Source organism: Melanerpes formicivorus, unplaced genomic scaffold (assembly GCF_026170545.1).
Source record: "Melanerpes formicivorus ecotype bairdi unplaced genomic scaffold, bMelFor1.0.p_v2 SCAF_88, whole genome shotgun sequence".
Lineage (NCBI taxonomy): Eukaryota > Metazoa > Chordata > Aves > Piciformes > Picidae > Melanerpes > Melanerpes formicivorus.
Window position 1 is genome coordinate 1,775,418 of NW_027142440.1, and position 19,904 is coordinate 1,795,321.

A 19,904-nucleotide genomic window follows, 5' to 3' on the forward strand; every position below is an offset into this window, starting at 1 on the left:
TACTCATTTCAGCCCTCTTTAGCCTGATTTGTTGCACCAGAGAGATGTTTTAACACAGACACTTTGACTTGGGAAGAAGCCACCTCTGAGACCTGTTGTACAAAGAACCAAATCTCCTTGGTGCTGTGCTGCTTCCCCTGCTTGGTTCTAGGGGAATTGCTCCTCAAAGAGGCAGGATTCTCACAGCTCCCTCCACAGAAAGTGAATCCCTCTTGCAGAAATTAAAGCAATGTTCTCAGACCATGTCTGGGGGGAGTGCTTTAATACTCTGTGCCTTAATGAAACAATGCAGAGACACTTCTGAAATGACTGCTTCTTGATCTTCATCTCATCTAATAATCAAAACATGTCCTCTAGTTACAAGGCTCTGCTAACTTCCATTCTCTTAACCCTTTTGTTCCCTGCTACCCAGCTAAGATACAACAGTGCCAGTTAGCAGACTGGCAGATTAGTAACCTGGGGTGACTACATTTGGGATCAAACCCCAACAAGGTGAGGTTGGAAGGGAGCTCTGGTCACCCAGGCCAAGCCCTGCTCCAGCAGGGCACCCACAGCACAATGCCCAGCACCACACTGCCCAGGAGGGGTTGGAAGCTCTCCACACAAGGACACTCCACAACCTCTCTGGGCAGCCTGCTCCAGGCCTCCAGCACCCTCACACCAAACAACTTTCTCCTCCTCTTCACATCCAACCTCCTGGGCTCCACTCTCTGCCCCTTGCTGCCCCTTGGCCTGGCCCTGGCCACCACTCAGCAGAGTCTGGCCCCAGCCTCTTGCCCCCCACAGCTCCTTAGCTCTAGCTGAGCATTGCTCAGCTCCCCTCTCAGTCTCTTCAGACAAGGAGGAGCAGGGTAGCCAATCTCTGGATGCTCTTCCATGGCTTCATTCTCACCACAGGCTCTCAGGTAGTGATAGGACTAGGGGGAATGGAATGAAGCTGGAGGTGGGGAGATTCAGGCTGGAGGGGAGGAGGAAGTTCTTCCCCAGGCGAGTGGTGAAGCCCTGGAATGGGTTGTGCAGGGAGGTGGTTGAGGCCCCAGCCCTGGAGGTGTTTAAGGCCAGGCTGGCTGAGGCTCTGGCCAGGCTGATCTAGTGTGGGGTGTCCCTGCCCATGGCAGGGGGGTTGGAACTGGATGATCCTTGTGGTCCCTTCCAACCCTGACTGATACTATGATACTGTGATACTAAATGCAGAATGCTTCCTCACCATGGGATGCTTCCAACCTTAGGAATACTGAATACTGAAATGCAGTGTGCAGAGCAGCCACCAGCCCCTTCCTGCTGTCCTCTGGCTCCCTGCTTCTTGGTGTGTTGGAGGCCACTGGGCTCTGTTGTGTCTGAGTTAAGCAGGTTGATATTTAGTGCTAGGTGTTAGTTCCTCCAGATTGTCTCACAGCTTGAACCTTTGTTGTGCTCTGCTCTGTGTGTTTTACAGGCTTCTTGCAGACAATTACCATACTAATGCATTTTAAAACAGGCATTGACTGGGAGGATGCCAAGCACCTAAAGGGTCTGCTTCTGTACAGACATTGCCTCCTTAGCTGTTGGTTGCTGCTGTTTAGTAGAAGTCTCCATTCAGGTGCAGGTTTTCCATGGCAACAATCTCTGTGTTAGGTGCTGTGGAGTGATGGATGTCTGTGGGCTTTAGACACTTCAAAGGAAAATCTTGCAGGTTGCTATCCTGCTCCAGCAGCACACAAGTGCCTGGGAGCCCACAGCAGCTTCATGCCATCTACAGCTTTCAGTTCCTCTCTTCTGTACCTAAAATCTCCAGAAGGACCTGCAGGGTGTTGCACATCCAGAGGCAGGGCTGCATTTAATAGAGGCTGCATTGAAGTGAGAGCCATTAACTAATCCCAGCAGGGAGGGGTTGGAAGGGACCTCTGGAGCTCACCCAGTCCAGCCCCTGCTCCAGCAGGGCACCCACAGCACAGTGCCCAGCACCACACTGCCCAGGGGGGGTTGGGAGCTCTCCACACAAGGACACTCCACAACCTCTCTGGGCAGCCTGCTCCAGGCCTCCAGCACCCTCACACCAAACAACTTTCTCCTCCTCTTCACATCCAACCTCCTGGCCTCCACTCTCTGCCCCTTGTGCTGTCCCTGGGCACCACTCAGCAGAGCCTGGCCCCAGCCTCTTGCCCCCCACAGCTCCTTGAGCTCTTGCTGAGCATTGCTCAGCTGCCCTCTGGGGCTGCTCTTCTGCAGGCTCTCAGCCCCAGGGCTCTCAGCCTTTGCTCCTCCCAGAGCTGCTCCAGGCCCCTCAGGACCACACCTTGAGTCCTGTGTCCAGTTCTGGACTCCTCAGGTTAGGAAGGAGGTTGAGCTGCTGGAAGGTGTCCAGAGAAGGGCAACAAAGCTGGGGAGGGGTTTGGAGCAGAAGCCCTATGAGGAGAGGCTGAGGGAGCTGGGGTTGCTTAGCCTGGAGAGGAGGAGGCTCAGGGGAGACCTTCTTGCTCTCTCCAACTCCCTGCAGGGAGGTTGTAGCCAGGTGGGGGTTGGTCTCTTCTCCCAGGCACCCAGCACCAGAACAGGAGGACACAGTCTCGGGCTGTGCCAGGGGAGGTTTAGGTTGGAGGTGGGGAAGTTCTACAGAGAGAGAGAGATTGCCCATTGGGATGTGCTGCCCAGGGAGGTGGTGGAGTCACCATCGCTGGAGGTGTTCAGGAGGAGACTTGATGGGGTGCTTGGTGCCATGGGTTAGTTGTTTAGGTGGTGTTGGAAGATAGGTTGGACATGATGATCTTGAAGGTCTCTTCCAACCTGGTCTATTCTATGTAAGACCTTCACTGCCTCCCTGGACTCTCTCCTGTAGTTCAGTGTCATTTCTTCGGCCACATCCTCCCTTACTAAACTCCCATTACTAGCTGGAACTGCAGGCAGGGCTGACTGCCCTCCATAGCAGCCACTGCTGCAGGTGTTTTGGCCTTGCTAGCAGCCTCTGTGCTGATGTAAGGAGGATTCCCCTGGTTGATGCAAGCAGGAAGCCCTACAAATATTAAAGATGGACCTGAGCCCCTCCAGCATGTGTTGATCTGTTGATGCAGATCTGCTGCATGATCCCAGGGCCCAAGATGTCATTTGAGTCTTCTGAGTTTTAAGGAGGACCAGCTCCAGCATGGTCCAGATTCCAGCTGCAGCTCAATGCTTGGCTCAACAAGGAATGCAGTTAGACCTTTCCATGCAGCAGATCAGCTTCAGTAAGGCTGGAGAGGAACCTTCTCAATGCTGATCAGCAGCTTAAGTGGCAGGGGGGAGAAGAGGCTGGGGGCAGACTCTGCTCAGTGGTGCCCAGGGCCAGGCCAAGGGGCAGCAAGGGGCAGAGAGTGGAGGCCAGGAGGTTGGATGTGAAGAGGAGGAGAAAGTTGTTTGGTGTGAGGGTGCTGGAGGCCTGGAGCAGGCTGCCCAGAGAGGTTGTGGAGTGTCCTTGTGTGGAGAGCTTCCAACCCCCCCTGGGCAGTGTGGTGCTGGGCATTGTGCTGTGGGTGCCCTGCTGGAGCAGGGATTGGACTGGGTGAGCTCCAGAGGTCTCTTCCACCCTGCACCACGCTGAGGTTTTGTGATGCTGTGAAATGTTCCTAGCTCACAGCAGCCCTTCCCTGCCTTCCTCCTGCCTCCAGTGAGTGTAGGATCTCCTTGAGCTCACATCTGCACTGCAGGTAGCCTCTCCTGCACACAGTCCCACTTCGTGTTCCATGCCATGTCCTGCTTTGCTTCCCAGAGCAGATGCTCTGTCTTTGAGGCTGCCACTTCCCTTTGTGATCCTGTGACCTTTGGGGACTCTGCCAGTTTTAACAGCAACTCTGTTAAGTGAAGCAGAGCTGGCTTGAATTTCTCCATGGCAGTGGCAGGCCATGGAGCTCTGCTCTGTCTTTGCTCACATCAGCTGTGTCTGCACTAAGCAAAGACATTGGAATTGCTGTGGCTTCTGCAAACAGCAGAACAGCATCACTTCTATACCACTCTGGGTTAGGCCTCCTGAGGCATTCATCCCCTAGTGATGAGCACTGCTCTTGGAGCAGGGCCCTGGGGTAAGGTCCCCGTGTGTGGCATTGTGTCTTGGGTTGTTGCAGTGTTTGTGGCACCTTCTCACCAAAGGGAAGCCACTGAGACCACCCCAGGTCAGGTAGACCTGAGCACAAAGACCTGCTGAGTGCAGCTGAGTGCTTCATCTTCAGTGGTTGTTGCAAGGGCAGCAGAGCTGGGGAAGGGTCTGGAGAGCAGGGCTGGGGAGCAGCAGCTGAGGGAGCTGGGGGTGTTCAGCCTGGAGTAGTCTCTGCAACTTCCTTAAGTGAGATTGCAGTGAGGTGGGGATTGGTCCCTTCTCCCTAGGATCAGCTGATAGGAGAGGGAATGACCTGAAATTGTGCCAGGGGAGGCTTAGGTTGGAGCTGAGGAACAATTTCTTTGCTGCAATAGTGGTCAGGGCCTGGCACAGGCTGCCCAGGGAGGTGGTGGAGTCCCCATGCCTGGAGGTGTTCCAGAAACCTGTGGCCATGGCACTTGGGGACAGGGTTTGGTGGCCATGGTGGTGCTGTGCTGATGGTTGGACTGGAGGATCTCAGAGGGGTTTTCTAACCCAAACATTTCTCTTACTGTCTGATTCTGTAGTGCTTGGAAAACATCTGGGCAGAGCTGTTGTGTTTGGGCATGAGAAGCAGAGGTCTTGCAAGCTGAGGGCTCTCCTGTCAACACCAGCTGCTTCAGTCTTTGTATTTCCTGTGGATAAGGCTTAGCAAGAGCTGTCCTTCTGAGGGGCCAGGAGGTGCCAAACCACCCACCTCTGTTACTCCATTTGTCAGGCTCACACAAGAATTTCAGCTGCCCCCTTTCCCAGCCCTTCTTTCCCCATCTCCTTATGGAGCACAGGACAGGGACACTGCAAGCTGGCAGAGTGGGACCTGCTGGAGCCTGGAGAGCTTGGCAGGCTGTAAACAAAGGGAGAGTGAGGCCTAATTGTGTTTGTGTTGGATGGGTGATGGTTTGTTTTCTAATCTATGTAAATGAGCTCTGAGTCATTAACCCTCACTTGTGCCTTGCTGTATCTGTGGAGGAATTTCAGGATGGTTTTGAAAGCCTTGCAGAAGAACCACCACCACCAAACCCAACTAATGGAATCCATCTTCTTTCTTTTCAAGCAACTGGAAGAGAAGCTGAAGGGACAGGCTGATTACGAGGAGGTTAAGAAAGAGCTGAAGTAAGTGTTAAATGCCTGCATCCTTTCCTACCCAGCCCACTCAGTGAAGCCACAAAGCCCTGCTCTTGGAAGAAGGAGGAATCCAGTCAAAACCACAGAGAGGGGGAAGCTGGGAATGTTGGCACAAATTGCATCCAGGAGCAGCACAACTGCTGTCTCTGAGAGCAGCCCTTCTGCCTGCAGCACAAGTGTCACAGCAGCAGTGCAGCTCCTCTCCTCTGAGGAGGGGTCCTGCTCTGGTGCCAGGGGTTGGACTTGATGACCTCCAGAGGTCCCTTCCAGCCCCTATCATGCAGATGGAGGAGAGAAGGCTCCAGGGAGACCTTAGAGCTGCTTTTCAGTATCTGAAGGAGACCTACAGGAAGGCTGGGGAAGGACTGTTCAGAAGGGCCTGTGGGGATGGGAGAAAAGGCAATGGTTTGAAACTGGAGCAGAGTTAGATTGGACACCAGGAGGAAGCTCTGCACAGTGAGGAAGGAGAGACACTGGAACAGGTTGCCCAGGGAGGTGGTTGAGGCTCCTTCCCTGGAGACATTCAGGATCAGACTCCATGTGGGCCTGGGCAGCCTGATCTAGCTGGAGGTGTCCCTGCTGCCTACAAGGTGACCTTTGAGGGTCCCTCCAACCCAGTGCAGTGGATAAGTGTCCTTGAAGCAAGAAGCTAAAGCTGAGGTCCACCAAGGGTAAAATTTTGGAGATCTGTGGTGGTTTAGGTGGAACACCTTAAAACCCCCCAGCCAAGAGCTGAATTAGTGAGGAGCAAGAATCATGCAGAGCCTTTGCCCAGAGCACCTCTCCCATGCCTTTGGCAGCCAGGGCTCAGCACTTCCCCTTGCAGAGCCCTGCTTGGCTCTCTGTATATCTTTGCTAATATCTTTTGGGTGTAAACTGAAGCCACAAGCAGCCTCTTCCTATTTCCAGGGTGCTTTTTTTAGGAGACTTAAAAGAGCCTCCTTTTAAACTCTTAACAAGATAAGCTGTCAGGTTCAGAAGAGGAGTTCTTTTGACTGGAAATCTGTTTGGTGTCAAGGTTGAAATAAGTGCAAGAAACTCCCTCTCTTCTTTCATCAGGGTGGCATTTCCCTCTGTGTGTTTTAAGAAGCCTGAAAGAAGGTTCCCTTGTTTAATGAGGGATTTCAGCTCAGGCTGGGGATCATGTGCTTTTGTTTACACATCCCTGGAGAGCATGGAAAGCAGGTTTGGTTTTGCAAGCCCAGTGACTGCTGGTTGGCTGCCAGCTGCAGCACGCCCTGATGGAGGGGGACAGATTCAGTCAGGTGGAATCAGTTGGCCATTGCTTTAGTCATTGTCCCTAAATATTAACTGGGCTTCAAAAGAGCATCATGATGTTAATGATGTGGCTAAATACCTCCCTGTTCTCCCTACATCAGACAGCTTCAAGGCCCAGATTGTCAGGGTGCTGAGCCATCTCCTTTAAACTCTATCCTTGCCCTGGAAGGTTGGCCTGGATGATCCTTGAGGTGCCTTCCAAGCTGGTATTCTGTCAGTCTATCAATCTGAGTTAAGGAAACCCAGCTTCAGCTTTCAGCTGGTTTGTGCTCCCCATGCCCATGTGTCAAAGGCTGAGTGGGAACTGGGCCACAACCTTCCAGTTTGCTTCCTGAGCTGCTCAACGTGAATGTGCCAAAACAGCAAAGGAGTTTGAAGCCCTACCTGGTTTAGTGCCTCTCCTTTAGACACAAAACTCCCTTGGATGCCTTTGCTCCTGCTGGTAGTGCCTTTTGGGGCTTGGTCACCTGAGAGGTCCAGCAGAGGCCATGCCATGACACAGGAGTGCTGCCACAGTGCTTCTGCCTGCTCCTGTTGTTTGAAGATGAGCCTGAGGTGACACAGATGGGAGAACCTCCTGGAAGTGGCCTTGCTGGGTGCCAGGAAATTAAGTCCCTTCTGCTCCTGGCTGTGCCACCCCTGTTTGTGGGTAGCATTTTCTATCTGGGCAGGCTGACTTTGGAGGGACAGCCAGCCAGCTGGTAGGTGTCCTGCTGGATGGTGAGGGGGGTTAAGACTCTCTGTGAGAGCACTGAAGGAGTTTGCAGTGCTGCAGCATCCCAGCAGCTCATTCACACCATCCTCTCTGCTCCCAAAGATGTGCCAGAATCTGAAGGGGCATCATCTGAGGGTGCCAGGCTGACCTGAGGTGAAACTCTGAAAAGTTTGTTGGTGTAAATCTGCTCTCCCTCCTGCTGAATCCCTCTGTGCCTGCCTTTGTGCCCTGCAACACTGACAGAAGAGGGCTGCTCCTAACATGCATCTTGTCAGCAGGGAAGAAAGAGAATAAACTCCTCAGCTGTTTTGGCACTGGGGTGTTTTCCTTAATCCTCCCAAGGACGTTAGAGGCATTTCTAGGCTGAGGAGTCTCAGTATCTGCCAGCTTCTAACCTTGGAGAACCTTCACTGGGTCCATTGCAAGATCTGGGCTGGGAGGATTCCTTGCTTTCTGCACTGGCTGTTGTGCCAAGTGGCTTTTACATCTATTTTTGAGAGCTCTGTGTGTCCTTTAGGTTCCCTCTGGAGCAATAGAGCAGTGCTAACCCTGCTGCCTTTGCCCTGGGACCCCAGGAACAGAGAGTTGAGCTGTCCTGGTGCACACCAATGCTTTAGAGCAGGATCTCTCCAGTCACCTTAGCTGTGCAGATTGAAGTCACAAGATCATTCCTTTAAGAAGCAGGAAACTTGTCTTGACCAGCAGGTTAAGTCAGGATCTCATGGGCAAAGATATTCCTGGAATCCAGAGGGGAAAGGCTTTGCTTCCTCATGTTCCTGAGGAAAATGCCTCTTTTGTGACACATTTGCAGGCTCGTTTTAGACAGGCTTAGCTTTGAACAAATGAACCTGCTGGAGAGAATCTCTCTCCAAGGGCAATTTGAGAGACCATCAACCAGGTTTTTAGTGTATTTGGGGTTCTAAGTGTATGGGAAATCACCTGTGAAATTGCCAGAGGGTTATTGCAGGTGGCAAGAATCCACTTTCGAGTAGGTGGAGGTCAGTAAGTTTCCAGCCGAGGTTTGAATATGCATACCTGCCCCAAGCTGGCTGAAAAATGCAGCTGCTGCAAGCTTCAGGATCCTTTCTGAAGGTCCCAGTGGCAGCAGGTGCTTGGAACCAGGATGCATGGGTAGAGCAGCCTGTGCAAGTGGAGGGCACAGCAGGGTCAGGGCTCTATGCCAGGCCTCTGGTGCTGAGAGCCTGAGCTATGCCCTGAACACGCTCAAGCTGCCCTCTGGGTCTGTGGCCTGAGCACATCCCACCTGCTCCTCCCAGAGTGGGCAGCTTCTATTGGTGTTGTCTCATCCAGAAGGAGCACAGTTGGTATGCTGCAGGACTGCTGGCAAACTGGAGTGTGGTAAGTGGGGGCTACTGGGAGGCTGTGCAAGGGTGCTGCTGTTCCCCGCTGCAATGGGCAGCGTGCCTGAGACCTGCCAGGGGAAGTTCTCCACCTCAGAGTGTGCTGGTAGGAGTTGGGAGGGTTTGATTTAGATGTGTCTCCTTATTTGACCATCATGAGGACATACTTGCTGTCCTCTCAGAGGCCAGACCCTGCAGAAGCCATGGGAGGATGAAAACAGTTACCTCCCAGTGGGTTTTCCCTGGATGAGTCTCTATTCATGTCCCTCAGCAGTCCTGGCAGACAGAGCTGTACCTCTGATTAGGTGTCCCAAGAAACATTTGCTTCCAGCAGTGATTAGGAACCTGGGGCAACCTGCCTGTGATGTTAGGATGATGTCAGGACCTTTAAGGACTCAAGCCATTCCTGCAGAGCCTCTCCCCTTGGTTGGCACCACTCCCTTAATCACAGACTAAGGTGCACTGTTGCCCCTGGCTGAGCTGTTGTGCCCACCTAAAGCAGAGCAGCAGCAGCAGCTTTACTCATGTCTTGGATGGTAACTCTACCCTACAGCCAGTTCTGCTGGCAAAAGGTGCTGTCCACTGATGCTGTATGCTCCAACCAGTGGCCAGAAATTAGTGTCTTTATTAATCATTGTACTTGTAGGAATGGCTGCTGGGATTAACAGTGTGTGCAGGGAGCATGCACAGGGGCAGGATCTGTGAGGGGTCTGTCTCAGAATGACTTTGTCTTCTGGGATTTGCTGTGACTTAGAGAGATCTGGAATGACTCACTGAGAAGCCTCATTTCCAGAGCAGCTAGTTCTGGATCACCCTATGGAATGAGGTACCGAGGAGCTGGTCAGCACATGGTCCCCTTGATGAGTGCTGGGTGCCTGGCTGGCTGCTGCTGAGACCCAGAACTAGTCCCTGCGTCTCTGGCATGGCTTCTCTGACTCGGGTTCCACAGGCAATAGATGATGAAACATCTTGACCCTGCCTCAAAGTTCCTGGTGCTTGATGCATGAACAACGCTGCATCAGCTCTTGATAAGGCTGGAGAAGGGTCAGAGGAGGCCACAGAGATGATCTGAGGGCTGGAGAACCTCCCCTGTGGGGCCAGGCTGAGAGAGCTGGGGCTGTGCAGCCTGGAGAAGAGGAGGCTCCAGGAAAACCTTGGAGCAGCCTTCCAGTACCTGAAGGGGCTCCAGGAGAGCTGGGGAGGGACTTTTTACAAGGGCTGGGAGTGCCAGGATGAGAGACAATGGCTTCGAGCTGGGAGAGAGGAGATTGAGCCTGGAGATGAAGAAGAAATTCCTGAGAGTGAGGCTGGGGAGACTCTGGCACAGGCTGCCCAGGGAGGCTGTGGCTGCCTCCTGCCTGGAGGTGTTCAAGACTAGGTCAGATGAGGCCTCAAGCACCCTGGGCTGGTGGGAGGTGGCAGGGGGTTGGAAGTGGATGATCTTTAAGGTCCCTTCCAACCCAGACCCATTCTGTGAATCTGGGATCCCTGTTTTGGTACTTTCCCTCCACAATGAATGTCAGCTCTGTACAATGAGAAGCTGCAACCAGGTACTGCTGCAGCCTGAGGAAGTTAAGAGCCTGCCCGCAGCAGGGCTGCTCAAAACCATTTCTGAGGCACCAGCACAGGACTCAGGTTCTGTCCCTGCAGGGCTCTCGTTTGCCAGCCCAGCCAACTCTGAAAGACTTGGCAAGGAGACCTCCTCTTGAGCCCCCAGGACTGAGATAAAATATTGACGGGGCGACTCCCAGCTCCTGCTCTTAATGTACTTATAAATATTTGGGTCTTTCAGATTCCTGAAGAAATATTGTGCCATTTTGCCTTGCCTTTGCTGTGGAGCTGGGAGGCTGTTAAAATGAAAAACTGCCTTTGGGGCTGTGCAGTGCTGTGCTGGGGGGAGGATTATTTGGGCATATTTCCCTGGCCTCCCGAGCCCTGCCGGTGATTCCCCTCTCCGGTTGCTCTCCGCTGCAACTTTGGGGTTGGGTTGGGTTGGGTTTGTTTTGTTGTTGGGTTTGGGTTGGTGGTTGTTTTGGGTGTTTTTTTTTCCATTCCCTTCAAGCTTCACTGATAAATTTATATCACTCCTGACAGCTTAAAATGTTATATCCTTATTAACCTTTAAATTTACGCTTTAAACTGGCCTGGTGGGATTGAATGGGGAATGATTTAGCCGCCGCTCGAGAAAATGTTCTTCTCCAGGAACTAGTTGAGGAGAGTTATTCTCCATTCATTATCAGGCTGCCTTCCTGCAAGGACAGTTGTCAGAGCTCGCAGTGTTGCTGCCAGAGTGGGAAAGGAGGATGTTAATTAGAGTGGAGTGGTGATGAAGAGAAGAAATGGGAAATAACTTCTTTCTCTGCCTCCCACAGCATCTTGAAATCCATGGAGTTTGCACCCTCCGAAGGCTCTGGTGCGCAGGTACTGAACCCATCCTTGTTGCCTTGCTTTGCTTCTTGCTCCTCTTCTTTGTCTTCTTCTTTATCTTCTTCATCTTCTCCTTTGTCTTCTCCTTTGTCTTCTCCTTTGTCTTCTCCTTTGTCTTCTTTATCTTCTTCTTTAGCTTCTTCTTTGTCTTCTTCTTTGTCTTCTTCTTTGTCGCCTTCTTTGTCGTCTTCTTTGTTGTCTTCTTTGTTGCCTTCTTTGTCGTCTTCTTTGTCTTCTTTCTGGGGCTGCTTAGCCTGGGGACTTCAGACTGAGAGAGGGAGTGTCATTAATGCTTACACATATCTAAAGGCCAAGTGGCAGGAGGATGGAGCAAGGCTCTTCTCTAGTTCTTTACTGTGAGGGTGGTGGAACACAGGTTGCCCAGGGAGGTGGTTGAGGCTCCATCCCTGGAGGTATTTAAGGCGAGGCTCGGCAGGGCTATGGGCAGCCTGATCTAGTTGGGGGTGTCCCTGCTGGCTGCAGTGGGGTCGGACTGGATGAGCTTTGGAGGTCCTTTCCAGACCATTCTATGATTCTGTCATTCTCAGTGGTGTCCAGTGACAGAGCAAGGGGCAACAAGGACAACTGGAACCCATGAGGCTCCAAGTAAACATAAGGGAGAAATTCTTCACTTTGAGGGTGGTGGAGCCCTGGAGCAGGCTGCTCAGAGAAGTTGTGGAATCTCTTTCTGCAGAGTGATTCCAAACCCAGCTGGACACCCTGGGTGGTTTACACCTGGGGGGGTTGGCCTGGATGATCTCCAAAGGTCCCTTCCAACCCCCACCCAGCTGGGGTTCTGGGATTCTTACCTCAGCCAGGTCAGTTAAGCCACAGAAATCTTGCCTTGCACTTCCTTGCTGTTGGCCTGGTCACTTTCCTGTTGATGGTGAGACAGGAGGGTTGATCATGGTTCTCCTGATGGTGAGGTGGTTTTTTTTTCTGTGAAAAGCTGAACTGAACATTTTTTTTTTGCCTGTTAATTTCTTTGAAGTGGTCAAGGCCAAAGCCTGAGGTCTCAGCTGGATAACCATAGCGCTGTGAAGTTGAGTCTTTGAAAGATACCGGAGCTGCTGCAGGGCTGTGCTGAGATTTGGGTGTCTCTGGTCCTCACAGTGCACAAAGCAAGGCCCTCAGCATTTTTAAGTCTTTGTTAGCCTTGAAAGTAATGTTTGCAAAGGAAAACAAACCTTTGTGTGCTGAGGAAGCAGGAGAAAGCGCTGCTGTTCCAGCAAATTAATCTCACTTAAGTTTAAAGGTTATGAATTCAATTCCTGCCTCTGGAATCTGGACTGAATATCAATATGCTGGGATTAGTTCTCAATATGTTTTGTAATGATCAAGGGTTGGATACTTAGGGGAAGGTAAACAGCAGGTGTCTGTGGCTGGATTTGTTTGGGAACATGTTTGTGCTGAAATGCAGCAGTGCAAGGCAATGCCTCACTTGGGTCTGTTGGCCTACAGCTAATACCAGAAAGGGGTGGATTCAGATTGGATATGAGGAAGAAGTTCTTCCCCATGAGGGTGGTGAGAGACTGGCACAGGTTGCCCAGGGAGGTGGTGGAAGCCTCATCCCTGGAGGTTTTGAAGGCCAGGGTGGATGTGGATCTGAGCAACCTGCTCTAGTGAGAGGTGTCCCTGGCCCATGGCAGGGGGCTTGGAACTGGATGATCCTTGAGGTCCCTTCCAACCCTGACAACTCTGTGATTCTATCTTAACTCCTGCTTGAGTCAAACTCAAAGAAGGCCAGGCTGGAAAGGGCCTTGAGCAACCTGCTCTGGTGGGAGGTGTCCCTGCCTGCAGCAGGGAGGTTGGAACTGGATGACCTTTAAGGTCCCTTCCAACCCAACCCATTCTGTGCTCCTCTGACTCCTCCAGCTCTCAAACTGAGAGCGTGCCAGCAAAATGAGGAAGATGAAGGAAATGTTCCCTTCTGCCTTTCTAAATAGTGCTGAATTGAGAAGTGATTCACAGTGAGCATGGAACAGTGAGGCTCCTCTGAGGCTCACGCAGGAGCGCTGAGTGGCTGCTGCGGAGCCGTGCGTGGTGAATTCCCCAGCTGCCTCCCCAGCAGAGGCGCGAGCCTGGCTTGTTTTCCTCTCCTGAAATCCTTTTCAGTGCCTGAGCGAGACTCTTTAATGCTCTCAGAAACAAAACCTCCCACTTTGATTTTCTCCAGGATGCAGCTAAACCGCTGGAGGTGCTGCTGCTGGAGAAGAACCGCTCGGTGCAGTCGGAGAACGCCACGCTGCGCATCACCAACAGTGACCTCAGCGGTAGGTTGACGCGGGGGCCTCGGCTCTTCCCGTGCCCGTGCTGCCTTGTGGAGGGAGGGAGGGCTGAGGGAGAGGCGAATGTCTGGTCTAATACGTGGCAGAAAGATCGAGAGGCAACGAGAGCACTGAAGAGCGTTGGGTTGCTGCGGTCTCGTAGGCTGGATGATGATGATCAGATAAAACTTGGGAGACCTCAGCGAGGCTTTAAAGGGTAGGAGAGAGGCGTTAGGAGACGGAGCAAGCGCTTGAGGCTGTCTTCTGTTGTGGGAGCAAAGTCATCCGCGGCACCAGAACTCTCTTTTCCCCCCACCCCTCACCCCCCTCCAAGCATGATGTTATGCAAAATGTTTGCCTGTAGAGCACAATAATCTTCCTGTCTGATGCACTTAGAGATCCTACCAGCAGGTCAGCTTGGAAAAACAAAACCCTTTCTTTTGAGCCGAGTGGTGTTTGCCGTTCCGCTTTCCGCGTGTGGGCTTTTTACCTCTCCTGTGCACATTTTTTAAGTGGCAAGTCATGGAATTTCCAGATCCTTGAGTGCTTGATGGTTTGTGCAGCTGGGTGAAAGCTAAACCAAGTTGCCACTGGCCCTGGGATTCACTGATTTCCGAAGCGTTTTCCGACCCTGGGAGTTGCTCCGGCGATTGCTCGATTCGAATTGGTTTGTTTCCCAAAAGCCAAACCAAAACCAATGAGTGTAAATGTTTGCTGCATTTGGGTTCAGTCAGGTCCGATGAGGAATGTCTTGAGCTGAGAGACACCAAAAGGGACTTGCTGTCTGTAACTGCCTTCATTGCAAATGTGTAACTGCACTTCATGTCATTGTTCTAGTTGTAATGTTTGTAAGGGGGAATTCTCCAGGCTGCAACATACAAGAAAGGTGCAAACATGAAATGCATGTTGTTTGTTTTGGGGGCCTTGTTTGGCTGACGAAGGTTTCAATTCTGGAACCTGGAAAAAAAAAAAACCAACAAACACCAACCAAAAACAAACAAACCAACCAAAAAAAACCCAACCAAACCACCAAAAAAACAAACCAAACCCAAAACCAAAACCAAAACTAAACCAACGATGACGACAAACCAAACCGCAATGCAAACCAACGACCAAGCGAAACCGAAAAGCCCTCCGTTGGCCCTTGGAAATCCGCACTTTTTTTTTTACCCTTGGCAGGGCAAACTTTTGCATTGTTTTTATTTTTTTAATCTTGGGTTTTTTTTCCCCCCTCTTTGATCCCCCATAATGCATTATGTTTGACCTTCCTTGTAGGGTCAGCCAGGAGAAAAGGGAAAGACCAGCCTGAGAGTCAGCGTCCTGCAACCTTGCCGGCCTCCCCTCCTTCTCAGTTGCTCCGCAACGCGGGGGAGCAGGCTTCCAATACTAATGGTACACACCAGTTCTCACCAACGGGTTTAAGTCAAGACTTTTTCAGCTCATCCCTGGCGAGCCCCAGCTTACCCCTGGCCTCCACAGGAAAATTTGCACTAAACTCTCTCCTCCAGCGACAGCTAATGCAGTCCTTCTACTCCAAGGCAATGCAGGAAGCAGGAAGCACAAGCATGATTTTTTCAACAGGTCCTTACAGCACAAACTCCATACCTTCCCAAAGTCCATTACAACAAAGCCCGGACGTAAATGGCATGGCCCCCTCCCCCAGCCAGTCAGAAAGTGCTGGGAGCATCTCTGAAGGCGAGGAGATAGACACGGCCGAGATTGCCCGGCAGGTGAAAGAGCAGTTGATCAAGCACAATATTGGCCAGCGGATATTTGGACACTATGTGTTGGGACTGTCGCAGGGCTCTGTGAGCGAGATCCTGGCCCGGCCAAAGCCATGGAATAAACTGACTGTGAGAGGCAAGGAGCCATTTCATAAGATGAAGCAGTTCCTCTCGGACGAGCAGAACATCTTGGCTCTTCGCAGCATCCAGGGTAGACAAAGAGGTAAGCGCTCGCCGGCCCAGGCTCTCGCCCTGCCTCCCTCCCGCCGCCAGACTGGGCGCGCTGGGAGCCGCCCCGTGCGGGGCTGTTGGTTCACTGCTGCTCCTCTCACCCAAATCAGCTGCCAGGGGCTGAAAGTGCAGCCTGCTAACTGCTTGCCAGCACTCCAGCAGCTCAGTGTCTTTGCTTACGCCTTTTTCAGCTGCTGCCTTGTGTGGGGCAGCAGGCAGCAGGGACGCTTCCATCCCTCACTTCCTCTACCAGAGCTAAATCCAGAGGGAAAAGGCAAAAGGCTCAGGAGCTACTCAGAAATACTTGAAATGGGTTTTTTTTTTGGGGGGTTGTCTATTGAGACCAGACTTTTGGTGTGTCTTGTGTAGGGTCTTTATTTCCAAGGTGTTTTGGTAACATTCAGGGAAGATTTCTACTCCAGAAGGGTTGTCAAGGCCTGGCCCAGGCTGCTCAGCGCAGTGGTGGAGTCTCCATCCCTGGAGGGGTTGCAAAGCTGTGGAGGTGTGGTGCTGAGGGCCATGGTTTAGCGGTGCCCTGGAAGTGCTGGGGTAAGGGTTGGACTCAATGATCTTTAAGGTCTCTTCCAACCCTAAGAGTTGTGTGATTCTCGAATACCACAGGTGATGCAGGAGATGAGTGATGAAAACACAAGCCCAGCTGAAAGCAGCTTTGCATGTTTAAGGCAGTGACTGTGAGGAGTGAGATGCATTTCACTGTGATTCATCTTCCACCCAGACTGAGATTTACATTTGGAGAACCTGAAGAGAGCCTTGTTTACAGTGCAGGAGGACTGGAAAGGACAGGCAGGATTTTCCCAGCTTTTGTTTAATGGAAAGCACACACTGTCAGATTTATAATCTGCTCTTCCTTTTGATGATTGCCCTCGAGGGGATTATCTGCCCATCTTTAACCTCTTCATTTTTGGTATCTCTGGACATTTATTTGTGTCTGTCTAATCTCCTTTCCCAGCGTAGCTGTAATCTTTATTAACAAATCAGCCAGCCTCGCTTCTTCCAAAGTAGCCAGCTCCTCCCGCTCAGAGGGGCTCCAGGGCAGACAGGCTGCTAGCTTCTCATGTCACACAGCCCATGATGTCAGAGCAACCATCCCCTGATTGTTTTGTTCTTACCAAACTTGTTTTTCAACAGAGAATCCAGGCCAGAACCTGAACAGGCTATTTCAGGAAGTACCGAAACGAAGAAATGGGGCTGAAGGTACGTCACAGGCAGGTGTTTTTCTTTGCAGTCGATGCCTAGGGAGTGGAGTGTGCTTTAGCTGTGTGTTGCCTTTAAAACTGTGCAGTTTGATTCTGGCCTGGAATCTGATAGAAAAACAGACAGTAAGTATAAAACAAACCATGGGTTAGAGCAGCACTTTGCTTCCTCTAATTCTGCTGTTGCTGTACTAACATAAACCCTCTCTGGATCCTTCTTGCGCTCCCAACCTCGCTGCCTAAGGAAAGAGAGGAGTGCTGGGAGTGGCTTCACCAAATCATCAGATCTGTTGAGATGATGCTTTCTGTGCTGCTTTTGTCGTTTTGGAGGGAGAGAGGTGGACAGTTAGCTGTAAGCCAGCATCAGCTGCGTCCTGCTTCTCCTCTAGCTTCACTTCTCTCCTCTTGTGGGACTCATGTTGACAAACAGACTTTAATCAGTTAGGGAGACACTGCAGTGTGGTGTGTGAAAGAGGGAAGAAAAGCCAGCCTCAGAAGGATGCAAGGAAGTGCAAACAGTTTTCTTCCTTGTAGACAAGTAGCAGAGTTTTTCTGTTTAGCAAGGCAAGAGGAGGAGGAAAAACCAAAAGCAGGTACCCTGAAAGTGTGGTCGTTTGAGTGCAGTCAGAAACTCTGTAGTGAGAACCTGGTGAGGAAAACCACAGCTGAGGGCAGCAGCAGCCACAGGCAGAGTTTTCCCTCCCCTTCTTCCCCTCAGTGGTTAACAAAACTGAAACCAGCCCAAAGAGCCAAGAAATAGCTCTGAGCTGGAGGGTACTTCAGAGGGTATCTGCCTTTAAATGACCTTTTCTCTTCATGCATTAACCTCCAGGAAGTTGAAAATTAGTTTTATCCAGTTACTGTTTAATTCTCTTTTGGGCTGAACACACTCACATGCACTCATCCTGCCTGGCCTAGCAGCTGATGCCATCTGTAAAGTAATTCCTGATCTTCTCTTGTTAGCTATCTTCCTTTCCCCTGTGGTGCTTTTCCTTTCTGTTTCCTCTTCCCTTCTTTTTCCTCTTCCCTTCTGTTTCCTCTCCCCTACAAAAACAATAATACAAATAAAAAGGAAAAGGAAAGGGAAAGGGAAAGACCAAACCTAGTTGTGTGTTATCTTGACAAAGGAGTACATGACCACCTAGGCCTTCTCTGCTGCTGGCAGTGTTCTCCAGGCTGCAGTGCAGCTACAGGCAGAGCTGGGCACGAGGAGGATGTTTTGCCCTTGTGATGGTCAGGCTGCTCTCGGTGCTGTAAATGTTGGTCAAGGTCCTCTGTGAAGTGTCGTCAGGTGCTGCTGGCAGGATCTCAGTGTGTGCTGGCTGGCTGTGTGTTACAAGCACCAACCACCCCACCAGCAGTGCCCCCAGTGTCATCAGTTTTGTTTTCCTCCTCAGGTAATATAACCACAAGAATCCGAACCACAGAGACTGGCTCTGATGAAGCCATCAAATCCATCCTCGAACAAGCCAAAAGGGAGCTGCAAGTACAGAAAACAGGTACAGGCTCATTTTGTCTCCTCTTCCTTTTATTGCAGGATCTAATTGAAACAATTACCATGAGCTTTCTGGTCAGTTAATTATATTCTTAAAACCTTGAAGGTAGATCTGAGGAGTTGGGGGTTTGTTGGTTTGGTTTGGTTTTGGTTTGGTTTTGTAATTCTTACCTTTTTGTTTAGTGGAGGCTGTCTCAAAGACATCCCAAGTTGAGGTTACATGGCACAGCTTGGGGTGGTCTCTGTCCACTCTGCTCTGCCCCACTCCTGGTGTGAGGTTCCTAAACACCTTTTCCCGTGTGCAGAGCTCGGCTACCTTTACGCCACTGCAGGCTGTCGCTCTGCAGGATGAACCTCCACAATCCTTGCTCTTTGGAAAGGGAATAGTTCCTCTCCCTCTCCTTCTCCTTCTCCTTCTCCTTCTCCTTCTCCTTCTCCTTCTCCTTCTCCTTCTCCTTCTCCTTCTCCTTCTCCTTCTCCTTCTCCTTCTCCTTCTCCTTCTCCTTCTCCTTCTCCTTCTCCTTCTCCTTCTCCTTCTCCTTCTCCCTCTCCCTCTCCCTCTCCCTCTCCCTCTCCCTCTCCCTCTCCCTCTCCTTCTCCTTCTCCTTCTCCTTCTCCTTCTCCTTCTCCTTCTCCCTCTCCCTCTCCCTCTCCCTCTCCCTCTCCCTCTCCCTCTCCCTCTCCCTCTCCCTCTCCCTCTCCCTCTCCCTCTCCCTCTCCCTCTCCCTCTCCCTCCTCTCCTTTCCCCAGAGACACAACTACATGGGAGAGGCAGCTGAATGGATTTGTTGGAGTGAAGGTCACAGTCTAGCCAGTACCTACCAGTCACAGAGCACCATTGTACTGTGGGCATCATGTGCTGAAATTGCATGCTGGGCTCTAGCTCCCCTATGGCTTCAGTTTGGGTTACAGAATGCATTCAGTGAAGGAACTGGCAAATCCAAAAAGCATTTCCTTTCCCAAAAATGTCATGAGTGTCACATCATGGCCTGAGAGAAGTTTAACTTCTCATTGTATGCTGTTGTGCAGTGCAGATTTCTGACTACCCCATGGCCCTCCCACCTTTACAAAAGGAGGGTTTCTTTTTTTACACCCTTAAAAGAGGTTCCAGTGCTGCTGAGGGGCTGATGCTGAAGCAGAAAGTCCTTTCTAGTGCTTTTGATTAGTTTTCTGAAGTAACTCTCTAATTTACCCTTTGGGAGAGCTGTCTTTTAGATGAAAACTCAACTAATCTCATGGCAATGCAGAAGAGCCTGGTTAAGACATGATTTAAATCACATGGCTTCATACACACCATGATGGCGTGGAGGAAATCACAGGCTGTGTGCGAAGCACCTTGCTCAGTGCCACCTTTCATCTGAGATTTGCAGCTTTCCTTTCCAGTATTAATTCAGCCTCCAAACCCCTGTGAAACCAGCAGATAAACCAGAAGCTGTAATCCCACTGTCTGTTTTTTTTCCTTCTCCATTTCTCAGCTTTTATAGTGTCTGACAGGAAGGAATGTAGGGAGGCAAAGCTGGAAATAGCTTCAGAGGAGGCCTATTATTACCAGAATAATACACAGCGTGTTCCAAGTCCTGTTTCACTTTCAGGCCAGTTCTGGCACTGTACAAGTTCCCTGTCCCTCTCTAGTGCTTTCCTTTCCCTGTTCTCTGTAGAGTAGCTTCCAGAGGAATTCCTTTCCAAGCACTGGGGACCTCTGGCTTAAATGGAAACAGAAGCCATTGCAAAACCCTCCTGGCCCTGCAGAGATAATTCTACACCCACGTTCCAGTCTCTGCTCATCCCCAGCAGCCTCCCAAGTCCAGGTTCACCACTGGATTCATGGAATGGGTTAGTTTGGAAGGGACCTTAGAGATCATCCAGTTCCAACCCCCTGCCATGGGCAGGGACACCTCCCACCAGCACAGGCTGCTCAAGGCCTCATCCAGCCTGGCCTTCAACACCTCCAGGCAGGAGGCAGCCACAGCCTCCCTGGGCAGC

General features: G+C 51.3%; 1 protein-coding gene across 8 annotated transcripts in view; it reads left to right on the top strand.

Moving 5' to 3' along the window:
- Positions 1–19,904, top strand: part of CUX1 (cut like homeobox 1) — a 461,619-nt gene that overhangs the window by 312,861 nt on the left and 128,854 nt on the right. For 4 of the 8 annotated variants that reach the window (XM_068165412.1, XM_068165414.1, XM_068165417.1 and 1 more), the window contains exons 12-17: positions 5,139–5,197; positions 10,936–10,984; positions 13,167–13,263; positions 14,533–15,204; positions 16,362–16,427; positions 17,824–17,925. In XM_068165412.1, the coding sequence (XP_068021513.1) occupies positions 5,139–5,197; positions 10,936–10,984; positions 13,167–13,263; positions 14,533–15,204; positions 16,362–16,427; positions 17,824–17,925 (1,045 nt within the window). The remainder of the gene's footprint in view (positions 1–5,138; positions 5,198–10,935; positions 10,985–13,166; positions 13,264–14,532; positions 15,205–16,361; positions 16,428–17,823; positions 17,926–19,904) is intronic. The other 4 variants (XM_068165418.1, XM_068165419.1, XM_068165416.1 and 1 more) reach the window with 3 other exon arrangements.